This window comes from Bombus fervidus, chromosome 10 (assembly GCF_041682495.2).
Source record: "Bombus fervidus isolate BK054 chromosome 10, iyBomFerv1, whole genome shotgun sequence".
Classification (NCBI taxonomy): Eukaryota; Metazoa; Arthropoda; class Insecta; order Hymenoptera; family Apidae; genus Bombus; species Bombus fervidus.
The window spans coordinates 9434023-9454841 of NC_091526.1; the positions used below are offsets into that span (position 1 = coordinate 9434023).

The 20819-nt window shown below is 41.6% G+C and overlaps 2 protein-coding genes across 11 annotated transcripts in view; one reads left to right on the forward strand and one right to left on the reverse strand.

Moving 5' to 3' along the window:
- The window catches only part of Tn (tripartite motif containing protein thin), a 56581-nt gene extending 35912 nt beyond the window's left edge, over window positions 1-20669 (forward strand). For 6 of the 10 annotated variants that reach the window (XM_072012055.1, XM_072012049.1, XM_072012050.1 and 3 more), the window contains 8 exons: window positions 546-821; window positions 4205-4526; window positions 5939-6156; window positions 7183-7454; window positions 8204-8519; window positions 9576-9686; window positions 9768-11358; window positions 16241-16720. In XM_072012055.1, coding sequence (XP_071868156.1) covers window positions 546-821; window positions 4205-4526; window positions 5939-6156; window positions 7183-7454; window positions 8204-8519; window positions 9576-9686; window positions 9768-11358; window positions 16241-16486 — 3352 coding nt within the window. In that variant the 3' untranslated portion in view covers window positions 16487-16720. Of the gene's footprint in view, window positions 1-545; window positions 822-4204; window positions 4527-5938; window positions 6157-7182; window positions 7455-8203; window positions 8520-9575; window positions 9687-9767; window positions 12601-16240; window positions 16760-17344; window positions 17507-18024; window positions 18206-18438; window positions 18721-19483 lie in introns of those variants that run through there. The other 4 variants (XM_072012057.1, XM_072012058.1, XM_072012059.1 and 1 more) reach the window with 4 other exon arrangements.
- Window positions 1-20793, reverse strand: part of LOC139991742 (uncharacterized) — a 77780-nt gene extending 56987 nt beyond the window's left edge. Inside the window, exon 1 of the mRNA XM_072012084.1 lies at window positions 20775-20793. The gene's annotated coding sequence lies outside the window, so the exon portion shown is untranslated. The remainder of the gene's footprint in view (window positions 1-20774) is intronic.
- Between the last annotated feature and the right edge of the window lie 26 nt (window positions 20794-20819).

Consider the following 20819-nt stretch of genomic DNA (forward strand, 5'->3'; position numbering starts at 1 on the left):
ATCAAGAATACTCGAAAAAACGCAGCAGAATTAAACTAAATTCGTATTTCATTAATTTTCTAAATTTAACCACGACGCCGCGATAAACCTATTTCGAAAGGAGTCAGATTTATCGTTTTAATTAAAACGTGTCAAGGGACGTAGAAAATATTTGAAAAACGCAAAGGAGTTAAGATAAATTTATGTTTTATCAATTCTCCAAATTTAACCGTATTATCAACTTCCTCGAAAGGGATAAGAGATTTGAAAATACAAAAGCCACTCTCTAAAACATACTATGTCCCTGAGATATAAAAATCCTATTTATGTCTTTCCCCAGAAACAAATATTCAACTTCCGCGAGAATTAACTAGCCGTCTAACAAAAATTTGCTTGGCAGCGGATCGGCGCTCGTGCCAAGTCGAAAAGAATTCCTGAAAGTTGCCTCGTTAAACGAAACTTTTTACTAAATCCCGGGAACCTGTAGCTGACTCGTAATAATGTAACTCGGCAAGAAAGGCAAAAATTTCGTTACAGCTCGGACTAATTTACGATCCTGGTTGCAGGAACTTCGAGTACGAAGCCGGGGATTACAGTCGGCGAGTGCGTTTCGTGATGGCGCACGATCCGAACCAACTGGTCCTCCATGTAGCCGGTTACGGCGAACTGAATATCAAGCCAGAAACCGGAAGCGGAGGATTGCTGGGTAGCTCGAGCAGTCTAGCACCTCCCGGAGGATCACCGGGTCTCATGAGAAGCAAAAGCGACCACCGTCTGGCTTCGCAATACCGGCAGCAAGAGGAAGAGCGACTGGCGAGAAATCGATACGTGCCCGAATACGAGTAATTATCCCTTCTACTTTTTCCTCCAACGTTTATTTATCGTTCGTTCGTCTTTCCGTGGCAAAAAATTCGACTATCTGCTAACTAATAGGCCAGCCGTAAAACGGTTCACCTTCTTTGCATAATGGCGTTCGATTTTTCTAAATAGAGAACCATACACCGGCGAGAAAAGTGATGCTTTTTTTCGCCAGCGTATCTCTTAACCTTATTTTTCTTTTTCCTGTCACGATGCTCGAGCTAGGAAAAAAAAAACAAAAAAGAAATAGACCGAAGGAGGTAGATCAAATTGTGCGAATATTCTTGGAGATCGAGGGGAAATGTATTGCGCTGGTTATGGTTGCTTCGCGCGTTAGAATATGAGTCGAGCTTACTGTTTATAAAATAGTTGGCGATACGTTTTGCAACCGAAGTGGTAACGTTTATCTCGTCAAGACAGGAGAAACTTGACTTAGAAGTGCGTGGCAAACGATTTTGCAACGATATTCGAATGTTTCGAAGGGAACAATGCCGCACACTGTGCAGCAAAGAAGTATCTTTGAATGAAGAAACTGTGTCTGCCAGTCCGATGAAAGGACGTATCTCTCCGAGAAAATGACGACGGCAAGAGAAAAAGAGACGTTTCATTGGTAACTAGCTGACCGGTAAAAACGTGTTTGACCGTGGACGCAGATTACTTTGGAGTATTGCCAAACGGCATCCGTGGTGGGCATACATTTTTCAGGATGTCCCACATATCTATTCTAGCAAATGTTATAAATACACGAGGCTCCACTGGCTGTATCTTTTTCCTGGCGTGGGCCGGGCAACAACTTCCTCGAGGCCGAAATAGGCATGGTCGAGTTTAATTACCGGCCGTTTCGTGTAATACGCACACCGGCCGGTCTAATAACCCATCTAGTCAACATGTAAATAAAAAGCCCTCTTGATATATAGAAATTCGCGAAGGTGAGTAGGAGACTTTTATGAGTACATTATTTGTGTTATACGCAACATTTTGAAATTTTCTTAGCACCGCGACGGTATCCGACTGTTGGTATCACGTCGGTGAAGTTGGAAATAGATTTGAAAATATATATAGAAGTTACAAGATATTTAGCGCAAGAATAGAATTCGCCAATATGAGAAAAATATTTTAAAAATCCAATTATCCATCGTAGTGATAAGCCTCGATATTCAGCGGGATCATCTCTGACTAATTTTTTTATAAACATACATTTGCAGTGGATATCTTGTAACTTTCGCGCGTATTCAAATCGGTTTCAAACTTTGCCAATATAATCACGACAGTCGTGTGTGACTAGAGTCAGTGACAATTAAATATCAAAATGTTTTATATAACGTGTAGTATATGTACGTAAAAGTTTTCTATGCTAAATATTCAAATAACAATTAATTAACTACGAACGCTATAGCGTACTGTGTCCTCGATACGGCTGCAAGAAACTGCAATTAACGACGTTCTCGTTGCATGTCTATTGTCGCTAATTCGGTAGTTTTCTGACTGATAATCGAGGGTAGTTATATGAAGCTGTAGCATGCAAATTCGTCAGCCAAGTTCGTGCACCGAAATTTATTACAGCGACTGGTCGGGATTTATTTGTTTTACCAGCTAGCTCGGAAAACGACTGAATTTTACTCGCGTTCGAAGGGACTTTACGCAATCTACAAGCATCGACGATTTAAAGTTGCAATTTCAATACAGAAACTTGAATAACAGTAGTTGAATATTTGATATTCGATGTTGTATTTCACAGTAGCGTGAGAGTAAGTGGAAATTACTTTTATCGGTTGTCAACGTTCCCGTCAAGGCAAAATTGTACGAACGTTTCGAGAAAACGCGTTTCCAGCTGACAATAAACATATCAATTGCTCGAAAGTTTATCTGCGTCGCTCGCGGAACAGAGGTATTTCATATTAGGATCCTCTTACACGATAATTTACCAACTAATGATACGACGAATTGACAAAAGTTACGAGTTATTGGTCATAAACTGTTCTTTTATAATTTTAGAATTTTACATCGAACAGAATAACGAATGGTAATTTAACGAAATTGTAAAAACAATTTTATCATCGTGTACTGTATAACTTCATTTGTTTTATCACCAGGCTCGTTATTTGTAACTTGTGATTTGTAATTTATGAAACTCTATTAATAACATCAATTCGATTACGCGAGAGAGCTCCGAAACGAACGAATCTATTTAAATAAACGTTGAATAAAATTTGCTAAAGTCGAATTTCAAGTTCGATATTGTTTAATTTCCCGTCCAAAAGCCTTCATAAATAGAAATTAATATCTCGCGTTTCGAACGTGCAAGAGATTGCGCCACATGAACAAGGCGCAGCACATTTGAACGAGATCAATTATCAACACCGTACACGATCGTTCTCCTTGCTGATCTTCTCTCATTATACGAAGCCATCTCTGTGTCTGCAAAGCGATAATTAAGCAACACTCGGATAAACCCGATGAATCTATTACTGTGCACTGCCTTGAAAAGCAGATAACCCAGTTCCAGAAAATCGCGAGCAAGGAAATGTAGCGTTTTCACCCGTGCCTCGAATTCCATTCGAAGAAATTAATCGTTAAAAGTGAATATCGTTGTCCCTGCAACTAGTGAAACGAAAGATAAATTATAGCGGAAAGAGGAACGGAATCGCGTTAAATTTTAATCTCATCCTCCTGTTTTTACGTCCATCCTTGTGCTTCTTTTTTTTTTCGCCGCTTCGATTTCGATGGGATCGTTAAAGCGTGCACTTACAAAATTGCTACTCGTTACTTGTGCGACGTATCTGTGACACGTGTCACTCGAAATTGCTAGGACAGACGATAGCTGATCACAATGCAGAGACGCTTTATTGTCAGATGATCTTACTTCGATTAGAGTGGACGTTCCAGGGGAATTGTTAGTGACAGGCCGAATAGTATTGGGATATCTCCATCTTCTTCCATCGTCTTGTCCCTAATTCGTGGAATTCATTTCAAACATTGGAAATCAAATTTCTAATATCGTCCATGTAGAATCTTTCAAATTTAATATTCGAAGGAAATCAGTGAAGTTTAGCTAACGAAATTAATTCCATATATTGTATTACGATTGTAGTATTAACTGTCTAGCATTTTCTTCCGCTGTCTTACTCCAAATTTGTAGAATTAATTCTAGAAACTAGAATTAGAATTTTTAATATCGTCCGCCTAGAATCTTCCAGATCTAACGTTCGAAAATACCAACGAAAAAATCTTCCATTCTCTTGGCCCTAATTTAGAATATTAATTCAAAAGGTGATAATCGAAATTTGTAATATCATTCGTCTAGAATCTTTGAAATCTAATATTCGCAAACACCGACGAGGAAATAATAGAATTATTGTTGCGACAGGTACGATGCACCGGAATACGAAGTGCCGAGGAACAAATCGAGATACAGAAGTCGATTTATGCGACACCGGGACGGGGACGATTCGGATGGCGACTCGAGGTCGACCGTGAGGTTTACGTCAACGCCACAGGAGCCCTCGGGACTTCGTGAACGTGTCCTGGACACAGAAGACGCGGCACGCGGGCCACTTTCCGGGATTTTTCGACTCACAGACTCGCCGCGTATTATGAAGAAGCTTCAAGAATACGAGAGAGCCGGAAAAAGAAAGAAGGAGGAACCGGTGTCACATCCTGCTCAACAACCTCAACCACCAAAACCTCAGGTTAATGAATAGCAATTTCACCCCTTTAATTCCGACCACGGTTATTTCAACGCTACGAAACTCTTCCACGAGTTACTTCAATAAAATACTCAGTACATTTTTCGTCTCGCTTGTTTTCAATAGAAAGAAAAAACTATGCAGGGAATTTAGCTTGTAACTACAGTATATCGAATCGTTGAATTTAATTCGAAAAAGCGAACCTCTGTTTAGCCGATGCCGTTCAGTTTGTGCAGTTTTAACGGTGGTTATCGATTTCCTGGTCGACTCCCACCTCTCGTAATATTCTCAACGTTCCCGTAGCTTTCTCGACTAAAGGAAACAACACTCGGCGCCAAATGAAATTATCGTGTTTACAATTATACCACTGAGATCGTGTATTTCGAACGATCAATTCCATTCGACCACGACAACATAAAGCATATCTGCCTGATCGATAGTTGAGATCTTCGTCTTCTCGAACAACCAAAACCATCGTTACGATACATGTGAAATCCATTTATAAATTAAATCGTTGACTCGATTGAATTTTTCAGTTCGTCCAATTCGTACGATCGTATTTAGGACAGTGACGCTACAGTACAGAATTTTCACACGGATTCCCATATTATGACAGGCGATATACGCGAATGGATCGTAAGAGACGGTTCGATGGGCAAGCTCGGCGAAAGTAGCTTCGAAATCCCGCGTTATATCGCTTGGATGCGATTCAACGGGAACTAAATTTTTGATCGTTCGATCTATACGTGTATAGTGCCGATACACACGACTCGTAGGAAAACGTATCGCTGTCTCTATGGACACGAAAAGGGAATAAATCTTGAATTTAAAGTAATTGAATATTTCACGCCGGAAAACAGAAAGCGTGCCGCAATATAAAATGTATACTTGATCTCGATTCATAAATATGTAAATAATACGAGACACGAGTGAATAAATTTAGTTTGTAGTTGGCCGTTGTATATTTTTGTACGAAATTCTATTATAATACAAATGAAACATATGAATACACGAATATATTTTGCTCATCAAGAAAAAAGGTTAATCTGTTTCTCTCGTGTTCACTTGCGACAAATCCTCTCTCTTTGTCCCATTACCACACATCTATTCATTCGCTGTTGCATTTCTATTTTTTACGTAAAATCAAGGTTAGCATTTTAATGCATCGTCCACGCGTGTGACGAATCACACGGTCAACGTAAAAAGATCTCGACTTGTCCGTAAGCACCTAATCACCAACGAGTAATTTATCCTCAGACTTGGCTCATACAGGAAAACAGGAGAAAGGGATAATGGAATGTTTAACAAATTTTAAAAGACAATGGAATATGAGAAAAGATGTTAAAGCATTTATCGAGAAATTTCCACCAAGTTATCGTAATGTACTCGTTAAATATATACTTTTTATCGCGTAGGTCCAAGTGAGAAAAGTGCCAACAGCGATGGCGAGACAAACCAGCGAGGATGACGAGATTTCTAGGATTAAAAAGCAGAACAAAACGGCGGCCACACCTGCGACTGAAACGTTGGAAGAACGACAACCAGTATCCACACCTACACCTGTTCATCCGCCTCCAAGGGAACAGTCTGAACGAGAACCGGAAGAACCTGCACGAAGACCGATGCCCGCGAGGTTCGTATTTAAAATTATGCTTCGTTTGGCTAAAGTAATCCCTGCACCTGTCCGATTTGTTAATACGATAAGCTCGTTGAGACAATTCAGATATCTGTGATTGATAGTAAAATATACAACTCGATCGAATTCGCCCATAACATTAAGTCACCAGGATCTCGGTCTGTGCGCGTTCCAGTAGTAGAGGCGCGTATCTAGTCGGACAGGCTGATTTATGCCCACCCGATAGAAACCAATCGGTTCGATGGAATATTCCAAGTTCCAGAGGCGGCTTCTACTCAATCTCATAACGTAGTATTACCCTGTAATTGCTGAATTGTGTGCGTGTATATATGTATGTGTGTGTGTGTGTGTAAGACAGTATCAATGAGACACTTTTATTCCAGAAACCATAATTCTTCTTATCACTTTACTTTGCACGAAATGTGATAATTGAAAAGCTATTTAAAACGACGATAAATAATTTTCATATTTAGAACGTACTTTGATAACGTTCATTTCTGAAGGTTTAAGCAGCAAGTTAGAGTCTCCTTTCTCAATTTTCTTTTTTTCTCAAATATTGGTCTTTTTTAATTTTTGAATTATACTTTGCTTGCCTCGCAGTTTAAACTGACGAACGAAAGGTCAGCGTAATATATTTTTGAAAATGCTTCTAAAATAAAAGAGATTCCTATCGACATAGCGAAAGTAATTTTGAATCAACGAACGTAGAAAGAGCTGAGAAAATGATTGAAAATGAATGGCGGCTGTGTCGGTCAATAGAATCCCGAATTGAACAATTCCGCACCTATGATCCGCTGTTGATCGTTTATGCAGCAGTTTATACCGTGATCTGGAATAGGATTTTGGAATACACGCAACCACAGAATGGATGAATCGTAGGCGGATGATTGCGTTATACGAGATCGAACAAAGAGAGCTGCGATGTAAACTAATGTCATCGGTACAAATTACGTACGAATACTCGCTGCTCTATCGAGTTTACTGACTACAGGAAGTCGTTAATTGAAATATCGTTGCTCGTAGGAGAACTTCCACGGATACCCACACTCCTGCGACGAGAAGCGCTTCATCAGACTCGAGCACGGGCTCCGAGAGCTCAGGAGGATCAGGAATCCGCAGCACGGGTGCACCATTCACCGCCGAGGAAATGAAGCAGAAATACTTGTCGAGAGCGCCGACGTCGAACGCAACATCTACGATCTCGTCGCCGCACAGCGGCACACCACCGACTACCAAAGACACCGCCAACGCCTCTCCCACTTCGCGATCCTTTCAGAGCCGTTTTTTAGGCGCAGGTAAGTTTCTACTTAACGACCATACCGTTACGCGAATCAACGCGAAACGCGTCTAAATTGGACATCGATCCTTCTTTTAACTCTTATGTCAATACCTTTCTGTGTGTTCTCGTTTAAAATTATTTATCTACCCGGCAAGTGATTTCCGACTTCGAGTAGATCGTGTATATTTGAACGCTACAGGGGACGAGCGAGATAAATTAAACTGACAATCTGATTACGAGGAAACAATTTTAAAATTCGGTAGAGACAGAAGAGCAATATTATATTTTATATTCTTCAGCATATGCAAAGGTATTTGCGCATATCCTTATCTCTCAACGAAACGTCGATTTTATCGGATGCTGCGCGTTTCATTTTCGTATGAAAGCGCCGCTAAAAGATAAGAAACTTTCATATACTTGGGTCTAATTAATCATGAATATAATGCTCACTCGGAAATTCGATTCAGAAATTCATCGTGATACCTTCACCGTCGTCGATCAACGGCCATCATCGCCGGGCAACGTTGAAAATTTCCGGTATCGACGTACGGATTACCGCGAAATATCCGAGAACCGGTTATTTCATAGATGAACGTTTAACGACCCAAATCTTAAGATCATTATGATTATACCACGGGTACCATTAACGAATCCACGTCCGATCCAAACGACGTTTCGAAAACGTAATTTCGCCTGGAAAGCGAAACGCGGAAGACCGTTTGATATTTATTTGAACGTGTACCGGATTTTCACATATCTCTGTAGGTAACCGTGCAGCCCCGCCGCCGCCCACGCAACCACCTCCAGCAGCGCGAGAGGAAACGGCCATAAAGAAGAAGGAGGAAGAGGAGGAGGACGACGAGGAAACTAGTAGTTCCTCGGAGGAGACGGAATCCGAGACTGAGGAGGAATCGGAAACCGATGCACATCCGTCGGGCACGACGACCTCGACAACACCCTCGACCACTGCACAGGATCGTCAGAGAAGCGAATCCGCGATGGCGAGGACAGATATCGGGCCTCTGCTCGCTCGAAGCGCAGAAGCTAGACGAGGTAGCAAGGAAGACTCTCCTACGACCAGGCAAGTATATTTTCTGCCGAAAATTCTAATTCGAGGGTTTCTTGTTTCTATTAACAAGTAACATCGTGCGAGAATCCATCGATCGACGTGTATACGTACGTAGCTAGCATATAAATAGCAATTTGTAATTATTCTTTGGAATTAAAAATTCGAAAAGGTCGTGTTTGAAAGCACAGTAGAACCTTGATTATTCAAACTAATCTTACGTTGTTTAAACAAACGAATAACGTTATTTTCGTATGGGAGAAACTCGTTTATTTTCAACTATTTTTACAAACGTTAACATCAAACGAGAACAGAAACTTTCGAATGAAAATGTGGCGATTTATTTCGTGTCCACTTTTGTTTTTCATGGGACCATTCCCAGACGTTCTAATTTGTTCATTGTTTCGTTGATCGATGTTCCGATAATTAAGATTCTACTGAACGAAAAATGTATTTCCAACGTCTACGTTATAGAGGAAGAATGATAATGAAACAGTTTATGATACAGTTAATCGAATCTACGAGTACGAATCTTTATTTAAATTAAACCATCTCGTAAATTAAACGAGAAGCTTTAACAGGCTGATTTTTTGCGTCCATCGCGGGATCAAATTTTGCAAAAAAGCAATGCAAACGAGGGGTTCATCGCGTGTATCCGGAGATCAATCTATACCTTTCTCTCGACTTGTTTCTGTACCTTAATAAATAACGACGGTGATGTAACTTAATTTGAAAGAGTGAAAAATCAGTAAATAGCGTGGACGAACGGTGTACCAAGAGTTTTATCGTAGCAAACGATAGGAGAATTGATCGTAACTTCGAACTGTTTAACAATAATCTTTCGGACGATATCCCGCGACGAACTCTCGAGCCATAAAGCTTCGAGGGCGGGTCAGAAATTGCTAGCGATGGTTAGACGATGATGTACACGTAGAGAATACCATCGTAAAGTCGGTTAGAGATCGGTACAAGGAGATTGACGAAACGAACTGATAATTCGGGAAACGCGCGGTAACAAGCGTTAAAGGAAAATTGAACTAGAATATCGAGCGATGTCAACTCGTGTCTCAGGTATTCGTCGCCGAGAGGAAGTCCCGCGCATTCGGTGACGAGCCCGACAACTACGACGACCACGACGCCGACGGGCGGCGCCGCGACAACGCCGGCCGGCTACACCAGCAGGTTCGTAGCACACGTAGATCACGGTCAGAATCATCAGGCCAGTTCTAATTCCAATAACCCCCACGACCGTAATCGTTTTAGGACGTTTAGTGACGAACACGATGAACCGTCAAACACCGATCGTGTCGAGGATTACGAAATCGCGGCTAAGAACGCGGATTACGATATTGTCGGTGCAGACGGATCGATGGTTAAACCGCAGTCGAACAAACGAACCTATATACCGGACGATAGTACGGACACCGACGAAACGATCACCTCATCCTCCTCCTCCTCCGCCACTAGATTCAAAAGTCTCGAAGGTAACGGTAACGATAGTCGAGTAGAGAACCGCAGAGAGGTCAACGAAGACGCGTTAATGGAAGGTCGTTCGGGGAACGACGTGAACTCTTCGTTATCCGCTTGGACCGACCGACGACCGTCGCTCGCTCAACCACCTACAATCCGAGATAATGAATACCAGCCAGATAAGACTGCGAGTTCCAATGGATCCCTGGAAACCTCGCGAGAGACGACCATCAACGGTGACGGAAGGAAATACGCGAATGGGTCGAGCGATAAATCCAACAACGTGGAATCGAGTTCGGAGAGCGAATCCGAGAGCAGCACCGAGAGCGCCACCGACAGCGACTCTGAAAGGGACGAGGAAGAGGACAAAGAATCCAGAGACGAGAATAGTAACATAATGAATAAAAAGACTGAAAACCCGGAGCAAGGTCGAGCCTCGGACATCGAACACCTGAACGATACCAGCAGTGAGGATGAATCGACCAGTTCGGAGACCGACGACCAGACTACCGTATTAAGCGTACCGTCCAACTCTCATTCCGAAAATAGTTACACCGTTCTGGAACGATACGACGATAGAAGCACGAAGCGGCGAAGCTCCTCCATACTCGATGACAAAAGTATCGAGGAATTGTTCGACGACAACGGATGGGTGATTACTGATCAGGATTTGCAGGCAGAGAAACCTCGGAGAATCTCCAAAGGTTTCAAGTCGATCGATCGCAATGAGTCGGGCATAAACAACGAAAACACCGACAACGAGTCATCCTCGAACGACGAGAAAAGTAACATTCTGGATAGCGATACGATCGACAAGGAGGATAACGAAAAGACTGAAAATGAGAACGCGTTAAGTGTATCCGAATCGTCTGAAAGTTTATCGAGAAGTCGAGCGTATAGACAAAGTAGCATTGGCAAGAACGGTTGGCTAGTATCGGACGAATCGGAGACTGAATCTGACAGAGCCACTTCACCCGTGGAAAATGCTGCGATCCGAACTGAGACCGATACGACAGAGGCTTCGAAGAATGTAGCGAGTATCGAGGATGAGAGAATGAATGACGACGATGCGTCAACACCGACGTCGACCACGGTGAAAGAGAAAAAATCTGAAAGTGGGAAAGATTCGATCGTGGCCGACAGCGTCGACGAGAACGGTTGGGTGATCCTAAACAAGGTGAACAACTCGTCTACGGGGAAAAATATCGAGGGCGGAAGCATGGACGAGACGAGCACGATTCGTTCCCAAACGACCGACCTCGTAGCGAGAACTAACATTGAGAACGGTGCATTAGTCGCGAACGCTACCCAATCCAAAGAGACCGAGACTTGCAACGAGCACGAGGACACGCCTGGTGTCGATATCACTATACCGATGCAAATGGTAACCACCGTTTTCTGTGTGTCCGTACTGTGTTACAGCGTTCTAATCAATCTGTTCCTGTAACCTGTCTACTATACACCTCTTTGCCCATTTCTCACCGTATTTACGTTCACGCCTTCTTTTTGTCGTTGTTCGTCGGTGTTAGTAGTAAAAGACTGCAAAGACTACTCTCACGGATACAGACGAGACTGTCTCGATTGCAAGATACGACGCAGCAGTTTCTTCGTTCGTTATTTTTATCCTTGCGTTCGTTCGCTTCGATTCCCTCTCGTTCTTCGTGTTTCCTTCGTGGCAGGAAGGAACGCCGGCCTCGCGGAACGTTTGTTTTAAACCGTAAAAGAGAAACAGAGATCGAAGAGGAAGGTGTCGAACGTCGAAAGAATGGAATTCCTCGGACTCTTGCTCGGCGAACGATTCGTTTACCTGTGTTTCGTCTAAACTCGAGCGCTAGCTATTTGCCGCCTCTTTTCGCGAAACTGCTGCCCGTCTTCTAACGTCTTCCAATCGATATCATCGACCATTCATTCACGTCGGATCACAGACATTCGAAACAAAAAACGAACGAACAGAGTATGCATAATATAACCGATTAGACCTCAATCGAGTATTTATTGTATGGTAAAAAACTTGCATTTTATATATTGTGATAATCGTACGTACGATCGTAAGTGTAACTTTTTGTTCCTACGTTGATCACCCGCGACTATTAATCCCCGCATTGCTCAATACACGTAGCTTCGTAGACGCGGAAGAAAAATTAAGAAACACCGCTCTAGTCGGCAAAACTAAGCGTAGTTCAGCGCAGTTAAAGAAACCGTCCTCCTACAGTGCAGCTTAAGTCCACGCTGAAATAAACGCTTTTGAAATCGTTCCCATTGAGAACACGGCCGCGCTAATGGCACGTCGCGAGACGAAATGTGACGCGTAAGACTATTACGATTACAGTGGTTACGTATTCGTAACGAACTGGCTTTCTCACGAACGAAACATCTAACAACTGCGACGCACATATCCATCAAAATCTGTGTATATATTTGATACATATTTGACGTATCGAGTTCGTCGGAACGTTAATTCGTCCGACTACGCATCCACTGTAACCATAGCCTAACGCGTGACAAGCCATTCCCGTTAACCCGTGATCATTTTCATATCATTGAAACTTTTTGTACTCTTTTTCCTAGTGAATAGACTTGCGTCAGTTTGTTGGTGTGGTAAATAAACTGCATTTCTTTGTGATAACTCGTATTATTTATTTCCCTCTCAACATGTCCTCAGTTTAGATAAGCATATAACAGAACAACAAAACAGAGAAATGTCGTATCCCGCCTGTAAATCTCTATACTATCTGTTCGTTGCTATTACTCGTATCTTTCACGCGTCTCTGTTCTTTGTTTTTTTTTTTTTTCTTAAAATTGTATTTATCGTTTCTTGTCACCTCAGTTTTCCAAGTATCTTTGTCGTTCGTATTCTTATTCGTATACTTTGTTGTCCTTCCTTCAGAAAATACGTAACAAGCGTAGAGAATAAAAAAAGAAGAAGAAAAATGCATCTTTATTTATTGCACTAACAGATTGAACGTTCTCGTCTCAGAATCATGTGAAATCCTCTCGTTACTCGTTTACACGCACCACCCACCCCCCAACCCTTAGCGAGAAATTTCCACGAAGGCGCTCTGCTTTCCTTTATATTTAAGACCTCCCTCGAACTCTGTTGCACCACATCAAGATGCACGCACGCTCATACCACGAATTTACAGCTTACTCGACGAAAATGTAGTTCCGAGGAGAAGGTAAAAATCGATCCACGTGTAAGAGGCTCGCTACGATCAAGGTATCATACATGTTCGTTGTCGACATTAAAAAACTTAGTATTGGATGGTTTGAAAAACGATACAAAGCTACTTTCAATCGAATTATCGAACAAGCGAAGCTATCGTTTGCAACGTAGACAGATTAATCGAGGTTTTAATGATTTAACAACGACAATTTGGACCTGACAACGCTTCTTCGAATCTGATTAACCTGTTTGCAATCACGCGCCAGATACCTCGCGATACAGCATCGTTCGTGTAACGATGAAAAATTTTATTAAGTTGCAAATTACAAATCGATGAATCAACGTCTTGGACGGATAGGTGGCAGCTTCTCAGAAACGATATCCGTTACGATATTTATCACACGATGGTAGGAGAAGGATATTCTGAATTTTCTTTATGAACCTGATTCTCTGTCACGGAAAATATTTTCGATATTTTGATAAAAATATCTGTTCACGAAATATGAATAAATGTGCAACGTTGAATGAAGGACGTGTTATACGTGTAGCAAAAAAAATGCTCACTTGATTTTACCTATAAATATTGACAAAACAGACACGTGAGATATTTCATCCTTGACGCTACATGAATAATATTTCATCGTGTGATATCTTGTTCGCGGTTACAAAGCGGTTAAGTGATTTCCTTTCGAGCTTCTCTAATAACGATGAACTTTATGGACCATTAAGTAACATCGAATTCGAAATTTACGAATGTCAACGCGAGAACACGTGAAATATTACGTAAGAAACTAATGTGACCGCATTATGCACGATACGGAAAGTGGCGAGGTATGCCGTAAAGGGTTTAAATATAACCCGTTTGTTACTTTAAATATCCTACAGCTCGGATAGTCAGTGGATCTATATCGGTCTGTAGTCTGCTTGACTGGAAACACGGATGTTATTCCAATACGTTTTAGCGTTTGGCGTTCACTAAACGCGATAGCTCGAGAATCATCTCGAGATTTTAAAGCGAACGGTACAAAAAAACGTCGTGGAAACTGCCGAACCACCGAGATGTAGCGTTTAAAGTGTTTGAACGTTACGAGCTGGTTGAAACATTTTCTCTGGCCCGAAAACACGATGAACCAGAACGCTCGAAAATTCGATGGCGACTGAAACATCAGCGCTGTTCAAAGTTTACACGAGGAAAGCAGAAAAATGTAGGTTAGAAGTGGTCTTAAAATTTTACGATTACTGTTTGCGGTAGCTTCTCTGTCATACATATTTACCACGTATATATCAAAAAAGGAATGTTTATCGTGGCCAAGGGTTGATCGAAAAAGACCGTGTCTTGAAGAAACGCGTGTTAGATGAAAAATAATTCGAATGGAAAATAAATTCTTCTATAGATTAAAATAGGAGATGCAACAAACGAGTATCCAATTAACAGGAAATTAGAAATTCCTTGTTGCATGCATTCGGCACTCTTTCATTCTGTTACGCTAAAAACACGCGAATTAATCGTTTGATCTCGAATTGAAACGTAACAACGAATTTTATCAGATGATTAAAAAACAAAAAAGGAAAAAGAAAAAGGAAATCTATAATTGAAAGCAAAAGGTCTACTTTCTCCGGAATAAAATTGCTTCCGACGATACATGGTTCTTGTTTACTCGCCACTTTCCACAATTTATGAGGGATATGATAAAGAACTGACATATCAAACAGCGTGCTACAGATTGATATATAACACAGTAGATATGCATCCGTTTTCACTACTCTGTACACCATGGATACACGGCTGATTACACGTCAGATTTATACCACGTTGTGACTAATTGCCATGGATCCCACGATAGAATGGTAACTAACACTTGGACTGATATAATAGTGAGAAAATGTAACGCGATATATCACGAGAATAGAACGTACGTATGGTTATCAATGAATACCAGCATGATTAGAAGATAAGCTGGCAGAATGCGAAACTATCGCTTCGAGATCGCGACACTCGGTTCCAGGGGACGAAACACGTCACGAACTGCATCATCCATCAAACGTATTTCATTCTGACGTACGTGTTACTAAATATATAGCTATAACTGCAAGTTAACAGCTCCAACATTTCGACGACTCAAGCTTCAGTTTTCTGCTCTTCAAATAACCAAAGAAGCTGTTCATGTCTGCGCGAATATCCGTGAACTGGACGAAGTACGGAATCGGTCGCTTGTAACTCGTACGGTGGCTCACGAAAGTATTTGAACATTTAGCATAGCAAACTTTTATGTACACATTCTATATGTTGTACGAAACATTTTGAAATTTCATTCCCATTGCAATGGCACGCGAGTGTCACGATTGTATTTGTCATATTTGAAACCAATGTAAAAATGTAAATAGAAGTTACAAGATATTTGCTACAAACATATGGGGGTTCAGTAAAAAATTATGAGGTTCGTGAGTTTTGTAAGTGATGTCCTTACGTATTTTACATTTCCCTCGAAGGATGTTAAAATTTTGACAATTATTAACAGGGGAATTAAAAATCAGTAAAAACATAGAATATCGGGAAACGACAAATAACGTTCATCGATAAGTATGATGAAACTTCTGCGTTTTGAACCTACATATGCTCGCGTTATTACAACTATGTTGCAGCTTCTATATACATTTTCGGATTAGTTTCAAACCCTACCAATATAATCATAATCATAACCAAGCGACAATGAAATTTCCAAATGTTTTCTACAACATAATAGTATACAGTGAGAAACTTTAAACTGATAAATCTAACTACCTTTAGTTTATATACATTTCATGCTGCACGTGTCTGTGCACACTATACAGTTACACATACTTGGATATATTTAACAATACAGGGAACGTTTCTTACTGTACAAAAATACTTCTGTCACTGTATTCACAAGAGATTACTACAGGTGTTCGAATACTATCGCGAGCCACTGTATATGTTCCCAATGGATCGATAACCCTTGACATAGACACTTATCGATGGCCAATCGATGTTTTCTCCCATTTTAATCAACCCAGTAACAACAGGCTTCTCGATTAACAAGTTCGATCTGAACGAGCCAACCTCCGTTCCGCAATGTTTCAGGTTCCTGAACAAGAGCAGAAGCCAGGCGGCGATGATGGCGAGCCGGGAACGAGAACGGGAGCGCGAAAGAGAACGAGAACGCGAACGAGAACGCGAAAGGGAAAGAGAACGGGAGAGAGAACGCGAACGAGACGCGGACACGGAGGTCGATTCGCCGCTGTCGACGAGGTCACGGTACGCCGCGTTGAAAGAAAGAAGACAACGGCTGGCTCGGTCCAGAAGCTCGCACAACTTCGGCGGAGATGACCTCGACCTCGACGAAGAGCCACCCTCTCCGACGACCCAGTCGCCGAACGCTTACTTGGCTGCCAAGTACGGAGCCGGCTCTGAACTGGCCAGAAGTCGGAGTACTCACGCCTTAAAGTCGAGAGAACCGAGTCCGGAGCGTGATAGGGTTGGCACAGAGAAGGATGGCGCAGCTTTGAGTTCGTGGGCACGGTACTTGAAGAACAAATACGGGAATCGCACCACCAAAGACAAGGAGCCCTCGTCCTCCGCCTCGACGATTCCATCATCGAGGTACGGTATTAACGTTGAGTGTTTTCACAGCTTTTGTGGTCAAACCGGGTTGTTTATGTTCGTATCTAATATTTTTACTGTTCTAGCTTGTCAAAAAGCATAAAAAGATTTTACGATCTTTGTAAAAATGTATTGGAGTAGTGAAATATGGAATTGGAACACATTGAAATGTGTCGCAAAAATGAATTATTATATTATATTAGGTTGATTGAAGAGCTCGTAGCTTTTTTGACAAACAAAAAAAAAACGAACAGGTTTTCAAAGAGAAATTGGTGAAGGTATTTGATAAATTAATATGTTACGTACTATTCGGTGAAATTGATACTGTATGGAAATGAATTACCTTTGATTCTTTCAAGTTTCGTTATGAATTTTCCGAACAACTCAATACCATCAACTTTTAAATCAAACGTTCGAAAGATTTTTCTGGGAAGATACAAATATGCAAGTGAAGCTTCATACTCGCGGCAACTAAACATTCAGGTTGCCTACAGAGGCTGAAACGATTAAATTGCTTCGACCAATGATAAAGGAATTTCCCTTTCTCCAGACACGAAAGAGTCGTTCTTTTCATTTTATTTGCAGTGGAAGCACTACCTCGAGGAGATTATCGCTGGGACTACCTTTGAGGCACGGTGGTCAAACATCCTTCGAATCTTCTGACGACGATCAAAAAAACCCGTCAGGCTCCCCCACGTCCCCTACAGCAGCTCCCGTTATACCCGCGGCAGCAGGTTCCTCCACTAGGTGAGTCTATTTATCATTTGAGCCTGTCACAAGCCACATTGATCAACTTGGTAAATTGAAAGATTAAAAAAAGCGATTATGTTGCAACTATTATTTTTAAATTTACTTCTTCGAATTTTCTATAGTTTGTATCATCCTCTTGCAGTAAATAAATAAAATTAAATCGATTGTTCCTTGAGAATGGAACGTTAATCGCGTATACTTTGCGGCTGAGAAGAAGACCAGCGTAAGGAATGCGGGCTCGATCGAGTCAATTCGAACAGACCCGACATAATCATAAAAATAAGCACACATATTGGCCAAAAGTGTCGCGTATTCAAATAAAACAACATAGCAACGCGAAAGGGTGAACGATAAAGAGCAGCACATTCTTTGCCCCTGTGCCAACCCGCTATTTATCTTTTCAATTCTATGTAACGAAGCTGAAAAATTGCAACAAAATGCAAAGTTAATCGGTTTGGCTTGTGACAGGCTTGTTTAAACAGATGTGAATAAGCAATATGAAATTTTCATATAAGGAAATGGTTGTTGGAATTTGACAGCAATGGCCGGAGGAGTCACTACTTGCTGAAGCGGCGGCAGCTGTTCAAGTTCGGGATGCGGGGGAGCGAAGCCGGATGCTTTACCTGGCCGAGAGGCCTCGCGGTTGGCCCTGACAATTCCATCGTCGTAGCCGACAGCTCTAACCATCGTGTTCAAGTAATTAGTCCTCAAAAATACCTTAGAGATTTCTCATATTCCGTAATAAGTTTGTAAAGTACATATTCTTCAAAACGACCAAATCGAAGGGCGAATAAAATTTATTACGCGATCTAATAACACGTACTGTTGTTTAAAACAACGTCATCGTCAATGCCAGGGAAAGCTTTTTGACGATATAAAAACGAAGGAAGATTGATCGATGTATTGAAATATGGCGTTGAAATTTACAGGTATTCGACGGTAATGGGAACTTCATGAAGGAGTTCGGAACATATGGCAGTGGCGAGGGTGAATTCGATTGCCTCGCCGGGGTGGCGGTTAACAGGATCGGACAATATATCATCGCGGATCGTTACAACCACAGAATTCAAGTTCTCGATCCTTCCGGTCGTTTTCTCAGAGCTTTTGGATCCCAAGGGACCGCCGATGGTCGGTTTAATTATCCTTGGGGAATCACCACGGATGTTCTTGGATTTATTTATGTGTGCGATAAAGAGAACCATCGCGTACAGGTACGTGTGTTCGCGATTTTGTTATTTATTTTTCTTTCTGTTATAAACTGTTCGGAGAATCGTATAAGAAAAGTGCAAGGCCTAAAACGGCAGCGTCAATGCGACAACATACACGAGACCCTGAAAGATATCACACTATGTGAGACTTCTTTACCTATATTGTATTGTGAACATACGATAATGATACAAATATAATGTTAGTTTCAGTGTTCATTAACCCTTTTCAAGCCCTCACTATGTGTACCTAGACTTTGTATAGTTAATCCTGAATAAAAAGCCTTAAAAAAAAAGACTTTTTCTGAAATAAAAAAACATTAATTTCGAGTAATTCTCTGTTTGAACCCCCCGAACTCATGGAAATGAGAAACGTGAGAGCAGCTACGGGTGAACGATCACAGTTCTTCTATAAAAAAAAAAAAATAAAAAAAAGCATTAATACGAAGGGAAAATGATGCTTACTTGAGACACACGGCGTTCGACAATGGACGAAACGTGAGTTATTTTACAGCGAGAATACTAAACACGTAATCCCTCGACTGATACCCTTTGCGATCTCCAACCTCGTAGGTTTGTGTACAAAGGTCGATTATCCGCTAATTGGTGTGTGCAAGATATCTTGTGGTAGCGTGTCGTGTAGGAAAAAATAATCCAGAAACTATAATCAAATTTCTAATATAAAGCAAATAATCTCTGTGTAACGAAAGCGTCTGTATGTTGAATTGTATCATTTGTACAATCGCTGTAACAGAATATGTTTTCGCAGGTATTTCAGTCAGACGGTACGTTCGTGGGCAAATTCGGTTCCTGCGGAAGCGGACGTGGCCAATTGGAACATCCTCACTATATCGCGGTGAGCAACACGAACCGCGTGATCGTCAGCGACGGCAACAATCATCGTATCCAGATATTCGACGTGAACGGCCACGTGCTGACCTCCTTCGGATCCGAAGGTTCTGACGAAGGTCAGTTCAAGTTCCCAAGGGGTGTCGCTGTTGACGATCAGGGCTACATCGTCGTCGCCGACTCCGGTAACAACCGGATACAAATATTCAGCCCAGAGGGGGCGTTCCTCAAGTCTTTCGGCGGATGGGGCAGCGGTGACGGTGAATTCAAGGGTCTAGAGGGTGTTGCTGTCACATCGACCGGTAACATCGTCGTATGCGATCGCGAGAATCACCGCGTTCAAGTGTTCTGATTTCGTTTCGTTTCGTTGTGTTCTCTCTTATTTCTTCTGTGATTCGTCGACCAAGGACGTCGAACGATCGCAAAGGAGGGCTGTTTTAAGGAAACAAATTTGGTATTCTAAACGGTATTTTTCATGGTACTTTGGATTTTTGGTCGTATAATTAGGACGAGCAACACTGTGGTCCATACTTTTGATCAGAAGGGTTTCCAGAGGTCGACGAATATCGCGTGGAAAGAACGAAAAGCGCGCTTCGACGATGAATGAACGAGACGTCGCCGCGTTAACTGCTTGCTTGCGTTAGAAATTAACATGTAGCTGTGTTGTGCTGAGCTAATCATCTTACGGGGAAGCCCTTTGATACAGAGACCATGGAAGCTTCGATCTTTCTTTCGAGAGATAATATATTGAAACGATTGGGTTGGAAATTTCGTATTCCATTTCAATGTATGGCTTCGATGCGAATACGTCTGTAGCCGAGACGAATCGACGATGGAACCGAAATGGAACTCTTGGACGTCGGCCAATTTACGGAGTTTAGCTTGAAGAATGAAAAAAAAAAAAAGGAGAAAAAAAATATCATTTTGTCTGTTCTTCTCTCTCGTCTTACCCCCTTTCTCTCATTCTACCATCTTCCTCGTACGCACATCATACCCGCGTAACTTAATTTAATTTATACTCAAAGTGACAACAATACAGTTTGTACCGTTTGTATGCTTCAAATAAATTGTTGCGGAAGTAATAAAAGAGAAACGAGAAAAAAGGACGTGTCTTGTTTTGTTCTGTCCGCTGAAAAACTTCCATTTGAAAAACGTCAAGAAACAAGAAAGAAAGGAAAAAAAAAGGAAAAGAAGGAAGTCACCAGTCTCACCTTCTGTCGATCCATTGACAATCTCAATCTTAAAAAGCCAGCCGT